Genomic DNA, 16,613 nt, shown 5'->3' on the forward strand with positions numbered 1-16,613 from the left:
TCACATGATGTGGGGGCTGGCAAGTCTGAAAACCACAGGGCAGGTTGGAAACTCAGGCAGAAGCTAATGCTGCCGGTTTGAGGCAGATTTCTCCATCTCCAAGAAAGCTCACTTCGCTCTTAGGGTCATCCAGTGACTGGGTGAAGCCTCCCCTCCGCCCCCTAGTCTCCTAGGGTCAGGTCATTTACTTAAGGGCTGTGATGCCCACCACATACGCCAAGGCCTTCCCAGCAACCCATGCATGTGTGCTGGAGGAAACCACAGGACGCTAGGGCCCAGTCAAGAAGACACAGAAGCCCGGCCATCACAGTCAGCTAACTGCAAAGGCTGCATTTTAAAGTGAAATGTCATGCCTCAAGTATGTTGTCCTGCTGATTCCCAACTCTCACTTTAAAAAACAAACAAACAAAAAAAACCCCCACCCTTTTGAGTGTGTGAGTCAATCAGTGCAGGGCTCAGAGTAGGACGGGCCCAGGGCTGCCCCACAGGTATTGGTGTTATTGTTGTGACAGGAATTACCTCCATGAGTTGTTCATGAAGCTGGAAACAGACGAGCAGAGGGAAGGAAGGAGGGAGAGGGAGGGGTAGAGACAGCGTATGTCAGGGAGAGAAAGAGGCCCAGGGATGGAAATGAAGCTCTTCTCTAAACGTGCAGGGAGCGAGGGATGCCAGGCCTGGCTTGTGGCCACACCCCTCCAGGCTCGGCTCACTGTCACAGGGCTGTCTTCCCTGTGTGTGCCTCTGCTTCCTCTTCTTCTAAGACCCCAGTCATGGGACCACAGCCATCTTGCTTTGCTCCAGGAGGGCTCACTCAGCTAACAACAGCTGCAAAGACCCTTCTTCCTAATAAGGTCACTCTCTGAGGTTCTGGGTGGACATGCATTTGGGGGGACATTATTCAGTACCATGCAGCCCCCACAAGAGATAGAGCCGACAGCGTGTCAGCACAAGGAGGATGTGACCCCCCACATACACCCCAGCATGATACAGGCAAGACTCGCACAGTGACCAGCAGAGCCTCAGGGCAGCGCTGGTCAGAGGCACCACCTGGGGAAGTCGGGGAGGTGACTTGCTCCAGAAAGGAATAAGCCGAGGTACGTGAATGCATCGCTCAGGACCCACGGGGAGCTCTCGGCTCCCATGCAGAGAGACAGCTGGAGTGATAAAGGGACCATACAGGGATGCGGGGGAGGGCAGGTACCAGCACAGGACCAGCCACAGTAGCGCTGTCACCACCAGGGCTGGCAGACTCAGGCGATTGCCCTGGGGGCTGCCTGCCCTGTCCCTTTACTGCTGCACCAGGGACTCAGTTCTCCTAACAACAAGGCAAGGAAAGAGGGCCCTGATCCAGTTTCACAGGGGAGAAGACTGCTGCCCAGTGAGGTCAGGTGACTTGCCCCAGGCCACACAGCAGGGCTGGGGGCTGGGATCTGAATCTGTGTTTAGCTGACTCTAAAGTCCTCGCTTTCAAGGTGTGGAGAAAAGGGAACCCTCGTACACTGCTGAGAGGAATGTAAACTGGTGCAGATACCATGGAGAATAGTATAGAGGTTTCTTAAAACTAAAAACAGAGCTACCATATGACCCTGCAATCCCACTCCTGGGCATATATCTGGAGAAAACTACGATTCAAACATATACATGTACCACAGTGTTCATAGCAGCACTATTAACAATAACCAAGACATGGAAGCAACATTAGTGTTCATCAACAGATGAATGGGTAAAGATGATGTGGTATACACACACACACACACACACACACACACACACACACTGGAATATTACTCAGCCATAAAAAAGAATGAAATCATGCCACTTGCAGCAACATGAATGGATCTAAAGACCATCATACTAAGTGAAGTAAACCAGACAGAGAAAGACAAATACCATATGACGTCACTTATATGTGAACTCTAAAATATGGCACAAAAGAGCTTATTTACAAAACAGAAACAGAGTCATAGGCATAGAAAACAAACTTATGGTGACTGAAAGGGAAAAGAGGGGAGGGGTAAATTAGGAGTTTGGGATTAACATATAGACATCACTTTATTTCTGAGTGCCAAAGAATTGATGGCTTTTGAACTGTAGTGTTGGAGAAGACTCTTGAGAGTCTCTTGGACAGATCCAACTAGTCCATCCTAAAGGAAATCAGTCCTGAATGTTCATTGGAAGGACTGATGCTGAAGCTGAAACTCCAATACTTTGGCCAACTGATGCAAAGAACTGACTCATTGGAAAAGACCCTGATGCTGGGAAAGAGTGAAGGCGGGAGAAGGGGATGACAGAGGATGAAATGGTTGGATGGCATCACCGACTTGATGGACATGAATTTCAGTAAGCTCCGGGAGTTGGTGATGGACAGGGAAGCCTGGCGTGCTGCAGTCCATGGGGTCGCCAAGAGTCAGACACGACTAAGCAACTGAACTGAAAGCTGAATCACTCTGCAATACACCAGAAACTAACATACCATTGTAAATCTACTATGTTTCAATAAAAATGAAGTCCTTACTTTCATATACATTTTTAAAAAGATCACTCTTCATTATGAAGACCTCCAGGCATATACAAGTGAAGACTTGGGCAGTGGGTCCCCCATGGTAAGAGTTACCAACATTCTGCTTTTCTGCCTTCACCTCTTCCCATCCAATCTCTTATCATTGTTGTGGTTGTTAGCGTCATAATTCTTTAGGTAAGAATGGCAACCCACTCCAGTACTCTTGCCTGGAAAATCCCATGGACGGAGGAGCCTGGTAGACTGCAGTCCATGGGGTCGCTAAGCGTCAGACACGACTGAGCGACTTCCCTTTCACTTTTCACTTTCATGCATTGGAGAAGGAAATGGCAACCCACTCCAGTGTTCTTGCCTGGAGAATCCCAGGGACGGGGGAGCCTGGTGTGCTGTCTATGGGGTCGCACAGAGTCGGACATGACTGAAGTGACTTAGCAGCAGCAGCAGCAGATGTATTGAAATGCACAAATCTAACAATTAGCAAAATGTATTTTACTTAGTACAACTTAATGTGTGCTGCTGTATCTGTTTCCTTTTGTGTTATCTTTGTTTTCTTACTTTCCTAACAGTAAAAGTAAGTTCTTATAAAACTAAAAAGTAAGTTGATAACAAGGGGGAAACAAGCAGCAAAAATGAGAATTAACATATTTAAGACATACTTATACCTCCCCTCCATTCAGCAACAAGTCCTCAGGACCCCCACATTCCCTCTGTGCTTTTTCACACACCTCTCCTGAGTAGCCAGGTCTCTCAGGAGCCTGGGAGGGCTGGGTGGCCTTCTCGTGGGAGGTGTCCCAGCAACAGGACCCATGAACACAGCTAGGCCCAGGGCTGCATCCCAGGCCAGCAGCCCTAAACCCAGTCCCTGCACCTCTGGGGGAGCCCTCACACTTCCAGGTCCATAAGAACCTCTGTATTCACCACAGCAGGGGCCTCTCTGGGACCCTACCTGGACCAGTGCACGGCAGGGTGAGGCCTCCTAACCCTGCCTGGGGAGGCTGGTCCCAGGAGAGGTTGCCCTGGTGACCAGCAGAGGCTCCTCCCAGGGTTACTGTGGGCAGCCACGTTGCCCAGCAACCAAGTGGCAGCGTCCCTTGAGCCAGGACCACAGCTGCGCCCAGCCCTGTGCGACTTCTCCCAGGCCTGGGGGACCCCTGGGGCCCTGCCCTTATTCCCCAGGACCAGGACAGCTGCTGCCTCTGATCACAATGAACATCATTCTCTCCAGGTAAGCAGCTCCATGCTGGCCCCAGCTGAGAGGGAGGGGGGCGGCCAAGTTCTCAGGGCCAAATTAACTGAGATAGATGAGGCTGCCTGGACTGCTGAGGGGGTGGTGATAAGGATGCTGTCCTGCCCGCACCACACCCACCTCAAGGTCAAGGGACCATGGGGGCTTCCAGACTCGGGCCTCCATCTACTTCTCCAGCATTTTTGCCCACAGACCTGGGGTAGCTAAATTTACACGGTCCACTCCAACTTCTCTAGCTCATCTCTACCTAGGAAATCCCTTTATGCTTCAAAACCCACCAGGCATCATCCCTTCTGTGGAACTGTTCCCAACCCCACTGCCTGCAGCCTGATTCAATCACTGCTTTCTCAACTGCCTGTCCCTTAGCCAGCTGTTCCCACACCTGGATCCTCTGGGGATTGCAAACTCTGGACCACCTGATGTGTTTATTTACAAATGTAACCCCTGGGCCCCACTCACAGGGAGTCTAGGTCACAAGCCTGGGGGAGGGTGGGCTGGGATTCTGCAGGCTTAACTTGTGCCCTAGGTGATTCTGATTGAGGGGTCGAAGGACTCCACCTGGAGGGACAGAGAATGCAGCTGGCTGTGTGACCTGGAGCAAGGTGCTTCACCTCTCTGGCCTCCATGTACCTTGCTTGCAGGGTCATGCACATGATGGGTACTGCACCAATTAGGGTTTCTGGGGAGGACAAAAAGCCCTCCTCCCAGCTTCCAGCCTTAGAGATACCATTAGAGGAATGCTCGGCTGGGAGGTTTGGTCAGAGGCGGCTAGGGCAGCAACCACCTGGGATGAGGGATGAGGACAGGGTGCAGTGGGGTGAGAGGGAGGTGAGTGAGGCTGTGCCACTCAGCTGTCTCAGGAAGACAAAATCCAGCAGGTCCTCACTCACTCCGCACTTCTTCATGGAACACCTTTGATGGGCAGGCTGCTGGCTAGCAGCACATAAAAAATGAGTCAGCAAGCCCTCGCCCCCCACCCCTCTGCACAACAGGAAGTGATAAGTACTGGAAAATGGTGCACCACAAGGACAAACAAGGTCCAGGGCTGGGAGAGGCAGGAGGGACCCAAGGCAGAGCACAGGGTCTTTAGGGCCGTGAAACTTCTCTATGATGCTGCGATAGTTGGAGACAGGGCATCGAGCATTTGTCAAAACCTACGACATATACCACACCAAGAGGGAACCTTCAGGTAAATGAGGGACTTTAGTTAATACGGATGTATCGCCATGGGTTCGTCTTTTGTAACAAAGGTCCTGCAGAAAGGAAGGCTGTTAATAATAGGGGAAACCACGTGCTAGGGAACGGTTTGCGGGAACACTCTGTACTTTCCACTGTTTTTCTGTAAACCTAAAACTATTTCCCCCCCAAAAAAGTTTATTAATTCCAAAAATAAAAAGCTTTATGATGCAGAGAAGGCAGAGAATTTCAACAGCTCAGGAAAAAGACAGAATCAGGGAATTTCATAGAAGAGAGGTCACTGCCCCTCAGGATGGCTGGAATACAGACCAACTCTACCGGGAAGATAAACCCCCTCTAAAGGATCTCACAGTGCGAAAGGCCAAGTTAGGAGCCAAACCCACGCTTGCATGCCTGCCTGGCCACTGACCAGTCCCATGGCCCCTCTGGCCTCTGGCATCTGCCTTGCTGGCCTGACCCAGAGACTGTGGGTATTATCTTGGGGAGCAGGCACCTGGGCCAGGCCTGCCACTGAGGAGGAGGGCCGTGGGTGGGCAGTCCCTGTGTCACCTGTGTGGGTGTGACCTGGCTGGGTTTCACTGCCCAGAACGGCCCCTCAGGCCCGTGCCTCCCCAGGGACAGCCAGGTTCGGGTGATGGAGGACACAGTGACCAATGCTGAGAAGTCCTTCGGCCAGTTCTGCTCACTGCTGGCCGCCTACACCCGCAAGACAGCCCGGCTGCGTGACAAGGCCGACCAGCTGGTCAAACAGCTCATCGACTTCGCCAATACAGAGAACCCAGAGATGCGGGCCACCCTGAGGAACTTCGCTGAGGACTTGGCCAAAGTGCAAGATTATAGGCAAGCTGAGGTGAGCAGGTAGCTCCGGAGGAGCCACTTCCCAGGGTGGGGGGCAGTCTGAGGGTTGGCGCAGCCTGGTGGGGTTCACAGTTAGTGGATGCATCTCCTGCAAAGACAGCCCCAGAGGAGCCAGGGTGAAATCTTAGTTTATAGAACTGAGAGCCTGGAGGCTTGTGCAAGACAAGAAAGATGCAGGGAGTCAGGAAAAGAATTAACAATGGAAACTCCATGTGGTGTATATACAACGGAACACTACTCATCCATTAAAAACACCAATAACGCCATCTGCAGTAACACGGATGGACCTTGAGATTATCATACTAAGTGAAATCAGAAAGATAAAGGTAAGTGTCATAAGATACCACTTATATGTGGGATCTAATATATGACACAAATAAACACCTATGATAAAGACTCACAGATACAGAGGACAGACTTGTGGTTGCCAAGGGGGAAGACGTGGGAGAGGCATGGATTGGGAATTTGGGATTAGCAGAGGCAAACTATTACATATAGGATAGATAAACAACAAGGTCCTACTGTAGAGCACAGGGAACTATACTCGATATCTTGGGATAAACCATAACGGAAAAGAATGTGTAACTGAGTCACTCTGCTGTAGAGCAAAAATTAACAATATTGTAAATCAATGTTTAGGGATGGACTAGGAGTTTGGGTGGAGAAGGCAATGGCCCCCACTCCAGTACTCTTGCCTGGAAAACCCCATGGGCGGAGGAGCCTGGAAGGCTGCAGTCCATGGGGTAGCGAAGAGTCGGACACGACTGAGCGACTTAACTTTCACTTTTCACTTCCATGCATTGGAGAAGGAAATGGCAACCCACTCCAGTGTTCTTGCCTGGAGAATCCCAGGGACGGGGGAGTCTGGTGGGCTGCCGTCTATGGGGTCGCACAGAGTCGAACACGACTGAAGTGACTTAGCAGCAGCAGTAGCAGGAGTTTGGGATTAAAAGTAAAATGAAATAAAATAAAATAATAATCTCCAGCCAGCCCCCAAAAAATCCCCTCTGCTATGGTAGAGAAGACTGAAACAGCTTTTCTATCGAATAAGCATTAAACCAGAAGACAATGCATGTTGCAGGTGATCAGATAAGTGATGGCAAAAACAGAGAAACCTTACTCCCCACCAAGTGCACTCTCTGGAGATAGGAGATGACTGTCCTCAGGGAGGGGATGCCCTGAGAACAGGGAAGGGGACAGTGCCTCTGTCACAGAGGACTTCCTAATTCCACCCGGTGATTAGGGGGCCAACTGGGCTGGCCAATCATCTTTATCCAGAGCAAACTAAAACCTCTTTCTAACAAACAGGTAGGTACGGCCTGGAGCCAGGTGCCAGGCAAACTTCCTGGAGACACTGTCCTCCTGATGTTTACAGTTCAGAGATGACTGGCCTGGCCTGGTTATAAAACCAGCCAGAGGCTTCTTTAGCTTTTAAAAGGTTTACATCCATCTCAAAGGGACAGAGAAAGGATCTGTAACTGCCAAGTTTTTCCAAAGAATTGCTGTACAGAAAGGGAGGGGAAAATGTTCCTTTCCCTTTTGGCATTTGGGGAAATTATTATTTTTTTTTAGATTTGCATTTAGAAGAGCCACAAGCCTTGATGGAGGAGGAGGAAGGGGTTGGGTAGGGATTCCAGATCCCCTGGCCCATCTGTCAAGCCAGACTCAGATCTTATTAGAAAGGCATATTTGGGGGCAATGCCCTGGATGTGCTGAGTCAGAACCTCTGGAGAGGGGGTGGCTGGCGATCAGGGTTATAAGAAAAGCCTTGGAGGGACCCCTATGCCTGCTTAGTGTGACATCCACAGGGTAAGCACTTAATCCATGCCAGCTTTAACTGGACTGTTACTATTACCGATAATGTTCACTTAAGTGTCAAGCGTTGGGCTTGCACACAGACACTGACCCAGGGGCGTGAAGTGTCCCCTCACCCACCCTGCCAGTCCCTGGGGCTTCCCAGCGTGGTCCACTCTGGGTTCTCTGCTAGTTTGTGTTCCAGGTGACTCTGTCAGCCTCCCTGGTGACAACTTAAGGCAGTCTGGAGAAATAAAATGCACTGCGTCCCACCCAGTTGCTAAGAAACCCTGGGCGGGTACACTCCTTATACCCATTTTACAGGCCAGGAAACGGGCTCATCAAGAGGAAATGTGTGACTGTGCTCTTGGGAGGCACAGCTCTGAGCCCAGGCTGGTGCTCGCAACCCCAAGGCTGGGGGATAGCCCAATGTACAGTCCTGGGTATGCAGTCAGAGCACTATAAATGCAGGCCAGGGACCGCACAGCCTCTCAGCATCTCTCTGGCTCCACCTGTTCTGACTGTGTGTGTGTTTACGTGCCCCCAGGTAGAGAGGCTGGAGACCAAGGTCGTCAACCCCTGAAGCTCTACGGGGTGCAAATAAAGCAGACCCGGGTGAGCAAGGGCAAGGCGCTGCGGGGTGGGCCCCTACTCCCTGCGGGGTGGGCCACAGGGAGGGAGACACTGGCTGGGCTGGGGCCTCGGGAAACCACCCTCCTCTTCCTTAGGCTGAGATCAAGAAATTCAAAAGTGTCAGGAACAATGAAATCAAACAACTGGAAAAACTGGAGAAACTGAGGCAGAAATCCCCTTCGGATAGACAGACCATCGTATCCCTCCCGAGGCAGGGGCTGGGGGTGGGGGGTCGGGGCAGTATGTCACTGCACCCTCTGGGTGGGGGCTGCGTGGGCCACCCCAGGGGATGCTGGTTAACCTGGATCCCTAACAAAACCATTCTCAGTCTCAGGTGAGCGTCACAAATCTGTGTGAGGAAGGCAAGCTCACATGCAGGTAATGAATAGACTCACAAAATGGCAAGGTGAGCTCTACCCGGACAGGTGTGTGCAGGGCCCTGGGCTCAGGATGGGAGGATCAAAGGTCTTGGGAAAGCCATTGGTTGGGACTTGGGAGACCTGGGTTCTGTCCCATCAGCAATGCTATTCAGGCAAGTCGAGGAGTCAATCCTCACCACAGCCTGCTTCCTTGGGGTTACCTACTTACTGCTTGTAGAAGGCAGGCACTTGTAGATGAGAAAATGGAGAAAAGTGACTTGCCCAAGGTCACAGAGAGCTAAGGGGCCAACCCCAACTCACCTCTGTGTGTTCCTTCACGTGCCAGGCCTGCCATGGAGTCAGGCCATAGAGATTAAATCAAAGCAACCAATAAAGTAATCAACTAAAATCGTTCCACATATAGGAATTAATTATCAGCAAATGTGGAGTACCTACGGAGAAGGCAATGGCACCCCACTCCAGTGTTCTTGCCTGGAGAATCCCAGGGACGGGGAGGCCTGGTGGGCTGCAGTCTATGGGGTCGCACAGAGTCGGACACGACTGAACGACTTCACTTTCATGCATTGGAGAAGGAGGTGGCGACCCACTCCAGTGTTCTTGCCTGGAGAATCCCAGGGACGGGGAGGCTGGTGGGCTGCCGTCTCTGGGGTCGCACAGAGTCGGACACGACTGACGCGACTTAGCAGCAGCAGCAGCAGTGGAGTACCTAACAGGTTATAGTTAGAGTAATAGCTCAGCTGCACCCACTCTTTCATTCTTGGAACAATCCCGCAAAGCAAGCCTTATTACTGACCCATGTTTGCAGGCAAGTACATTGAGACTCTGGGAGGTTAAGCCACTTGACTGAGGTCACACAGCTAAGTGGGTCTGTCCAAGTGGCAGCTGCCCCTTTTGCTGTGGTCCTACTTGGCCATTCCTTCGATGACCAAATTGGCAAGAGGTGCCCATTACACAGGACAGCTGGCCCAAAAGTAGGGCAAAGGAACAGAGAATGATCCAGAATGGAGTCCCCATGACACCTTCTATCTCTGGGGCCAGGCAGAGACCAGCGTGCAGAGGGCCTCAGTGGATGCCAGCCGCACCTCCCACCAGCTGGAGGAGACAGTGGACACCTTCCAGAAGCAGAAGCTAAAGGACATTCAGGTAGGGGTGATCGGTCCCTGGTCAGAAGTCCTCGGGCTGTTTCATGTGTGAACTTTGGTGTGTTTGCTCATGTATGTCTGTGCATTTGTGTCTGCACCTGTGTGAATACACATGTGTTCCCTGTGACAGTGTGTGTGTGACCTTGTGCCCGCCCAATTCTCAGGGCCCTGACTCCCAGAACAGTAAATCCTGGCTTCATCCTGCCGTGGGCGGTAAGAGGCCGGCTGCTTGGGCAGCTGTCCTGCACAGCTGTCTGCCCGGAAGCCAGCACTGGCAGCCTTGCCTCTCACACCCGGCTGGCTCCCTGCCTGCCAGGAGAATTGGGCAGTCTGTCTCTTCCAGGCCTCTGCCTTTCCACACAGGGCCCTCAGGGCTCACCCTGACTGCCTCCTTTCCTCCGTAAAGCCGCAGTCACACATAGCATTCCTCCTTCCACCGAGACCCCACCCAGAAAGGTCCAGCACCCCAGCTCTTACCAGAGGCCCCAGGGAGTGAGGATCTTTAAGGGCAAGATGGTCACAGAGGCCCCTGCACCCACTCCTGGCCCCTCCTTTAATCCATTTTCCAAATTGCAGCCATAGGAATCTCACAAAAGGCAGCTCTGATTGGTCACTGGTACGGGTTTAACACCGTTCTGTGCTTCCCTTGTTCCAAGAAGAAAAGCTGAAATCTTCCCAAGGTCCCAAAAACCCCAGTCCAGACGTCCAGCCTCATCTTGGACACACCACTCCAAGCCCACCTGCACCAAGGCCTTTCATAACTCAGGGCCTTTGCACAGGCTGTGTCCTCCACCGAGGAGCTCTGGCATTACTCTGCATCGAGCCCACACCTCCTTGTCCTTCAGAGAAACTCACCTGCACCCTAGACCTGGTCCGATCAACTGTTAACACACACCGATCCCCCTGGCCTGGGCGGGGGGCAGCACAGTTATCCCTGAGGCTGCGTTCATTGTATCTTTAATTCACTGGTGAACCTAACACATGTTGAATACGCACTATGTGCCAGGCACTATGCTTGAGGCTGGGACACCACAGCCAGCCAAGAGGGGCCCTGTCCTGACAGGGATGACACGTTGAGGGAGACAGATCATGCGGAGCCCTGATGGGGTGGTGGAAATGTCTGGGAGAACTTGCCATTCCATGCCTGCCTCCCATACAGGCAGGAGCCCTGCCTGCCAGGGCCCCTCCTGGGTCCTGGGCACCACCAGCTCCAGGGCAGGGCACTCGGCGAGTACTCGTAAACGTTTGGGAAATGAATGAAAGAACGAACGAATGAAGCGAGTGAAGCACTAATGAGGACTGCTCAAGCATGCGCGTTGCAGGCAGAACCTAAAACCATCAGCACGCCGCTTTTCAATACCTGATGCGGCCGCGGCGGGCGCAGGCGCACACGTTTCTCCACGGTCAGAGGCCAGCAAAGCGCGCGGGGCGACGCGGGCGTCCTTCACATCTGGGGGATTCCATCTGTAAGACACTTCCCCGAACCAACAAATTTTCCAGAACTGGAAATAATCAATACCATTCTGTCGGTTTTACGTCACACTTCTAATGAAATATTTACAAATGAACTCTGACGCCGAGAGAACAGAAGCCCCGCTTCCAAGCAGGGGGGTTCGCTTACCCGAGCGGGCGTCAGAAATCTCCTGGAGGGCTCCTTAAAACGCTGCCGACGGGCCCGTCTCGGGGTCGCAGCCAGTGGGCCCCGGTGGACCGGGAATCTGCATCCCTGACAGGCCCCCAGGTGGGGCCAGCGTCGACGAGGCGCCCACGGGTCGAGGGCCGCGGCCCTGACAGAACCTCTCACAGGTCTCTGTGACTGGGACCACTCCTGTCCCTCCCGTGCTGACGAAGAAACTGAGGTTTGAGAGGGAACGTCATTCCCTCGGGGCCAAGCGCCAGTGAAGGGCAGGAGGAGGCCTCGCCTGACCGCCAGCACTGCCTCCGGCAGGGCACGAGGGAAGGAGGCGGGAAGCAGGGATTTCCAGCCCGCTCTTTGCCTCCCCAGGCCTTTCTTCTCCCAGGTGGCTTTGTGGCCCCCGCTGGCCCTCCGCCTTCTCCCAGGTGGCTTTGCGGCTTTCTCTGGCCCGCCTCCCCCAGGTGCTTCCCCTGTGACCGGAAGAGGAGAGTTCCCAAACTGCAGAGTTCCTGCCTATACCAAGCATGTGCCCTGATGATGCTTCCCTCACAGTGGGAACTTGTACTGAACACAGCATGTAGGAGGGGCCTGACACACAGTAGATGCCTCCTCTCGGGTCTGGTGCACAGTAGGTGCTTGTGCTGGGTTCATGGCACAGCAGAAACCCCCACTGGCGCCTGAGACACAATAAGAGACTGTGCTGGACATGACATGTAGTAGGAGCTTATCTGCACAGAGGAGGAGCCCCCACCAGAGCCAGCAACGCAGCAGGAGCTCTGTGAGAGTTTACTGAGCCAAGCTGAACCATCTGATCTAGAGAAGCAAAACTCTTTATCACTAATAACATGTTGACAAAGTGGGGCATCAGGTTGTGGGGCCAGTGGGCCTGGCAGTGAACCAGTTTCTGAGCTGAACCATCTGATCTAGAGAAGCAAAACTCTTTATCACTAATAACATGTTGACAAAGTGGGGCATCAGGTTGTGGGGCCAGTGGGCCTGGCAGTGTCTTACCAGCAGCACCCCCTCCCCATCCTGTAAGGCCCACTTCCAGTCTGTGGGTGACAGAGGCTGCAAGTTTGTAGCTGTCAATTTGCAAACACCAATCCTTGGAGATAGAGAAACAAGGGCCGAGTGAGGAAGCCCAGCTGGACAAGAGCTGAGAAAACGACACCCTTCAGAAAGTTCACAAGACCTCACACATTTCTTGAACAACCCCTGTGCAATTTTTGAACCATGGGAATGCATTAACAGTTCAAACAAAAATAATTAGAAATAATGTATTGAAATTCCCCACCTAGGACTTGTCCCCTGGTTGGTCCACATCTGAGGTGAGCCCAGAACAGTCCCTCTGACAGTGTTACTTACGTGATCTGGGTTTCTCTCCCCACAGAAGATTTTTTCTGACTTTGTGACCATTGAGATGGTCTTCCATGCCAAAGCAGTGGAGGTGTATTCCAGTGCCTTCCAGACTCTGGAGAGCTATGACCTGGAGAAAGACCTGGAGGTGGGTCACAGACACCCCATCTCCTATTTATGGCTGAATTGGGGGTTGTTTTTGTCTTTTTTTTATTGAAGTATAGTTGATTTACAATGTTGTGCCAATCTCTGCTGTACAGCAAAGTGACTCAGATGTACACACACATACGTTCTTTTTTAAAAATACTCTTTTCCCTTTTGGTTTATCCCAGGAGATTGGATACAGTTCCCAGTGCTATCAGTAGGGCCTTGTTGTTTATCTATGCTATATATAATAATCTGCCTCTGCTAACCCCAGACTCCCCATTCATCCCTCCCCCCTCCCACTCTCCCTTGGCAACCAGTCTGATCTCTATGTCTGTGAGTCTGTTTCTGTTTTGTGGATAGGTTCATTTGCGCCATATTTTAGATTCCACAAAGAAGTGATATCATATGGTATTTGTCTTTCTCTTTCTGGTTTACTTCACTTGGTATGATAATCTCTAGTTGCATCCATGTTGCTGCAAATGGCATTATTTAGTTCTTTTGTGGCCGAGTAGTTGGTTTTGTCTTGATAGAATCAGTTTTTGTTGGCAACATTTTGTAATTTCTCGAACTTTGAAGGCTTGTTTTAATGAACTTTTTAAATATCTGCCCCTGGGCACAGAACCAGAGGTGGAAAATTTCCCCAACACCATCTTTATGGACTATTCGTATCACCATCACCTGGGTGCTTAAAAACAAATGAAACAACAACAGCAAAAAGCATCTCCAGGCTGATGCCTGCTGTGCTTTGCATGTAGACTAAGTGCTTATGGTCCTTATCTGATGTAATTAAGATCTAACATTAGCCTTCTGAGTTATCTACAACATCCCGTGCCATGCCTCGTGGTCAAAGCAGCGCAGCGATTGTCTTCCACGATTATCTTCTGTGGTTCTAGGGTTGGCGGGTTCAGCTGGGTTGTCATCACTTGGGTCTCTCTGCCACTCTGTAGCTGGGGCTGGAGTGGTTTCAAAGGCTTTCTGGCTCATGTGTGGCTGTCATCTGGGTCCAGGACATGATTCACAAAGTTCAGGGCAAAATGAAGACACTGGCCCTTTGTTCAGTAATCATTAAGACTTCCAAGATAGCCGAGTCCTTCCAAGCTGGGAACCTTGGAATAGTGCATGAGCTGTACCCCTACAAGGCCCACCCTGTGTGGTCTGCAGTGGGGTCTGTGACCAAATAACTGCCCATGGCCCCTCCATAGGCCATAGGCTTCCTCACATCATGGTGGCTGATCCAAGGGTGAGTATCAGAGACAGAGCCAAGTGGATACTGTGTCGCTTTTATGACAGGTCTGCCACATTCTGTTTCTTAGAAGTGTGTCACTAAGGCCATATTCAAGGGGAGGAAAATTGTAGTCCAGCTCCTGATGGGAGAAGTCAAAGAATTTGTGGATGAGCTTAAAAACCATCATAGGAGGGTCAGTGAAGATTGGCCTGGCTCTGATGCCTTCACTCATCTCTATTTTGGTGATGGGGGGAGTGTGATCTCTAATCTTCCTGTGGAACTATGGACTTGTTACATAGCCTCTCTGAGCCTCAGTTTTCCCATCTGTAAAATGTGATGATAATACCCACTAATACCAGTCTGCTGCAGATCATATGGCTCCCAGATGGACCTGGTGCAGGTGGACGTCCTAGCAGTGACCTCTGCACCAGCCTTTTGGTTCTGCCGTCTTTCCTTCCCGCTCCCACCACTTTGTTCCCTGACCAGATCCAACCCTCCTGACAGGATTTTAGAGCCAAGATGCATGGAGTTTATGGGCGTTACGATGCTCGGCCACCACTCATGGATACCACCCTGTCCCCAGCTCTCCCATGGTCTCTTGCCCAGGTGAGTACTGGGTGGGGTGTGAAACCTGTGACAAGGTGAAGTGACTAGAGACCAGAGGCCGGCTGAGAATTCAGGTCTGAGAAGGAGGTGCTGCTTGCGGGGGTGGGAGGGTGGCCCTGAGTCTGACCTGGACCATCCTGAAGCAAACTCAGGGAACCACAGTGCGGGGACAAGGGGTGTCTCATGCTTTCTGAATAATTCTCTCCAAAGGCAGTGGAGGAAGTATGGTCCCAAGCCAGACTGCCTGGGTCCAAATGCACTGCTCCCAAGCTGTGTGACCCTGGGAAAGTTCCTTAACCTCTCTGTGCCTTAGATCCCTCACTTGCAAAGTGGGGCTAATGATAGTAACCCTTCAGAGGGTTGTGGTATTAGGTGAACACATCTACCTGAAGCACTTAGTAAATAATACTTGTCACCATTATTATTATTACTGCTATTGTTGCTGTGATGATGATTTTATTATTGTTGTTACTGTTATTCTTATTAAGAGTGCTCAGAGCACCATACGGAGCCAGAGAAAAGAAGCAGTGAGTGAGGATGACTCTGCTGAGGAGGACCCCGTGGAGGACCTCAGGGGACAGGCACAGAGGCTCCATCAATAGGACAAGAACTCCCCAGTCAGGAGATGGGGCTCACACTGGACCCTCACAGGCTCTGCCGTGTGCGAGTCACATGTTTTCTGAGTCCCGGTTTCCTCATCTGTACGACAGGGATCATATCCCTTGGCTCACAGGCTGCCCTGGGGACCAAGGTGCCCAGCAGGTGCTCAGTAAACATGGCTGCCTCTCACCCTAACTTGTACTGGGTCTCATTTCCTGTCTTATGACCAGGGCTCCAGCGTGTTTAAGCCTGTGTTAATGTTGAGAGTTTGGTGTTACCGAACCAAACTCAGGTTCACTTGCCTGTGTGCGGTAAAGTCACTTTACTGACACCAGGCGGTGGTGAAGGAAAGTGAAGTACTTACTGCAGGTGCTTGGCAGAGTCCTGGGCAGCTGGTGCTCAAAAGACCTGAACTCCCCATGGCTTTCAGAGGAGAGTTTTTAAAGACAAAGGGAGGGAGGGTGGCTGTGGGCTGTGTAACCTTGGGACCAGGGACATATCACCAAAGTAGAGGGTGGGGTGAGGTCCACAGACTCGGCTGGCTACCTGCCAGAGCCCTCCGGGTATGTACATTTGGGGAGAAGACCCCTCATAGTGCGGGGGGGTCATCTGAGCGCTGGATCACTCAGGGCTTAGCATACCTCCTGCTGCCTCCTGGAGACCTCTGCTGGGGAGAGGACATCCTGCAGTCTCTCGGGAGAGACGCTTGGCTCTGCTGATTCGATTCCCCATAGGGGTACCACAAGCGCCTTGTCAGCAAAGTGGGAAAAATAAACCTTCCTTGTGGGTGTGAAGAAAAGGGTGGGAATGTAAGCTGGTGCACCCACTGTGGCAAACAATTTGGAGTGCCTCAAAAAACTAAAAGTAGAGCTACCAAAAGATCCAGCAATCCCACTCCTGGGCATATACCCAGACAAAACTCTACTTCAAAAAGATATATGTGGGGACCCCTGGTGGTACAGTGGTTAAGAATCCACCTGCCAATGCAAGGGACATGGGTTCAATCCCTGGAATATTCCAGATGCCACGAAGCAACTAAGCCTGTGCTCCACAACTACGGAGCTGGCGCTCTAGCATCCAAGCTCCACAACAGGAGAAGCCACTGCAGTAAGAAGCCCACACACCTCAGGGAGGAGTAGCCCCCTCTTTACCGCAGGACTCTTTACCACACACTGCAGCTAGAGAAGTGCTGCGCACAGCAACTAAGACCCAGCATGACCAAAAACCGCAGAAGGTACACGCATCCCTACCCCAGCAGGACTGCTCGCAGCAGCC

The 16,613-nt window shown here is 51.8% G+C and overlaps 1 protein-coding gene across 1 annotated transcript; it reads left to right on the plus strand.

The window, feature by feature from the left end:
- Nucleotides 1-3,598: 3,598 nt before the first annotated feature.
- On the plus strand, nt 3,599-15,788 carry CIBAR2 (CBY1 interacting BAR domain containing 2). Its single transcript, XM_005892453.2, is given in 10 exon segments — nt 3,599-3,743; nt 5,577-5,811; nt 8,161-8,191; nt 8,194-8,228; nt 8,342-8,443; nt 8,575-8,580; nt 9,665-9,769; nt 12,795-12,908; nt 14,637-14,738; nt 15,227-15,788. Coding segments are annotated over 10 exon segments (864 nt in total). The 5' UTR covers nt 3,599-3,723; the 3' UTR covers nt 15,341-15,788.
- The last annotated feature ends 825 nt before the right edge of the window (nt 15,789-16,613 follow it).

The sequence above is a fragment of the Bos mutus genome, chromosome 18 (genome assembly GCF_027580195.1).
Source record: "Bos mutus isolate GX-2022 chromosome 18, NWIPB_WYAK_1.1, whole genome shotgun sequence".
NCBI classification, from domain to species: Eukaryota; Metazoa; Chordata; class Mammalia; order Artiodactyla; family Bovidae; genus Bos; species Bos mutus.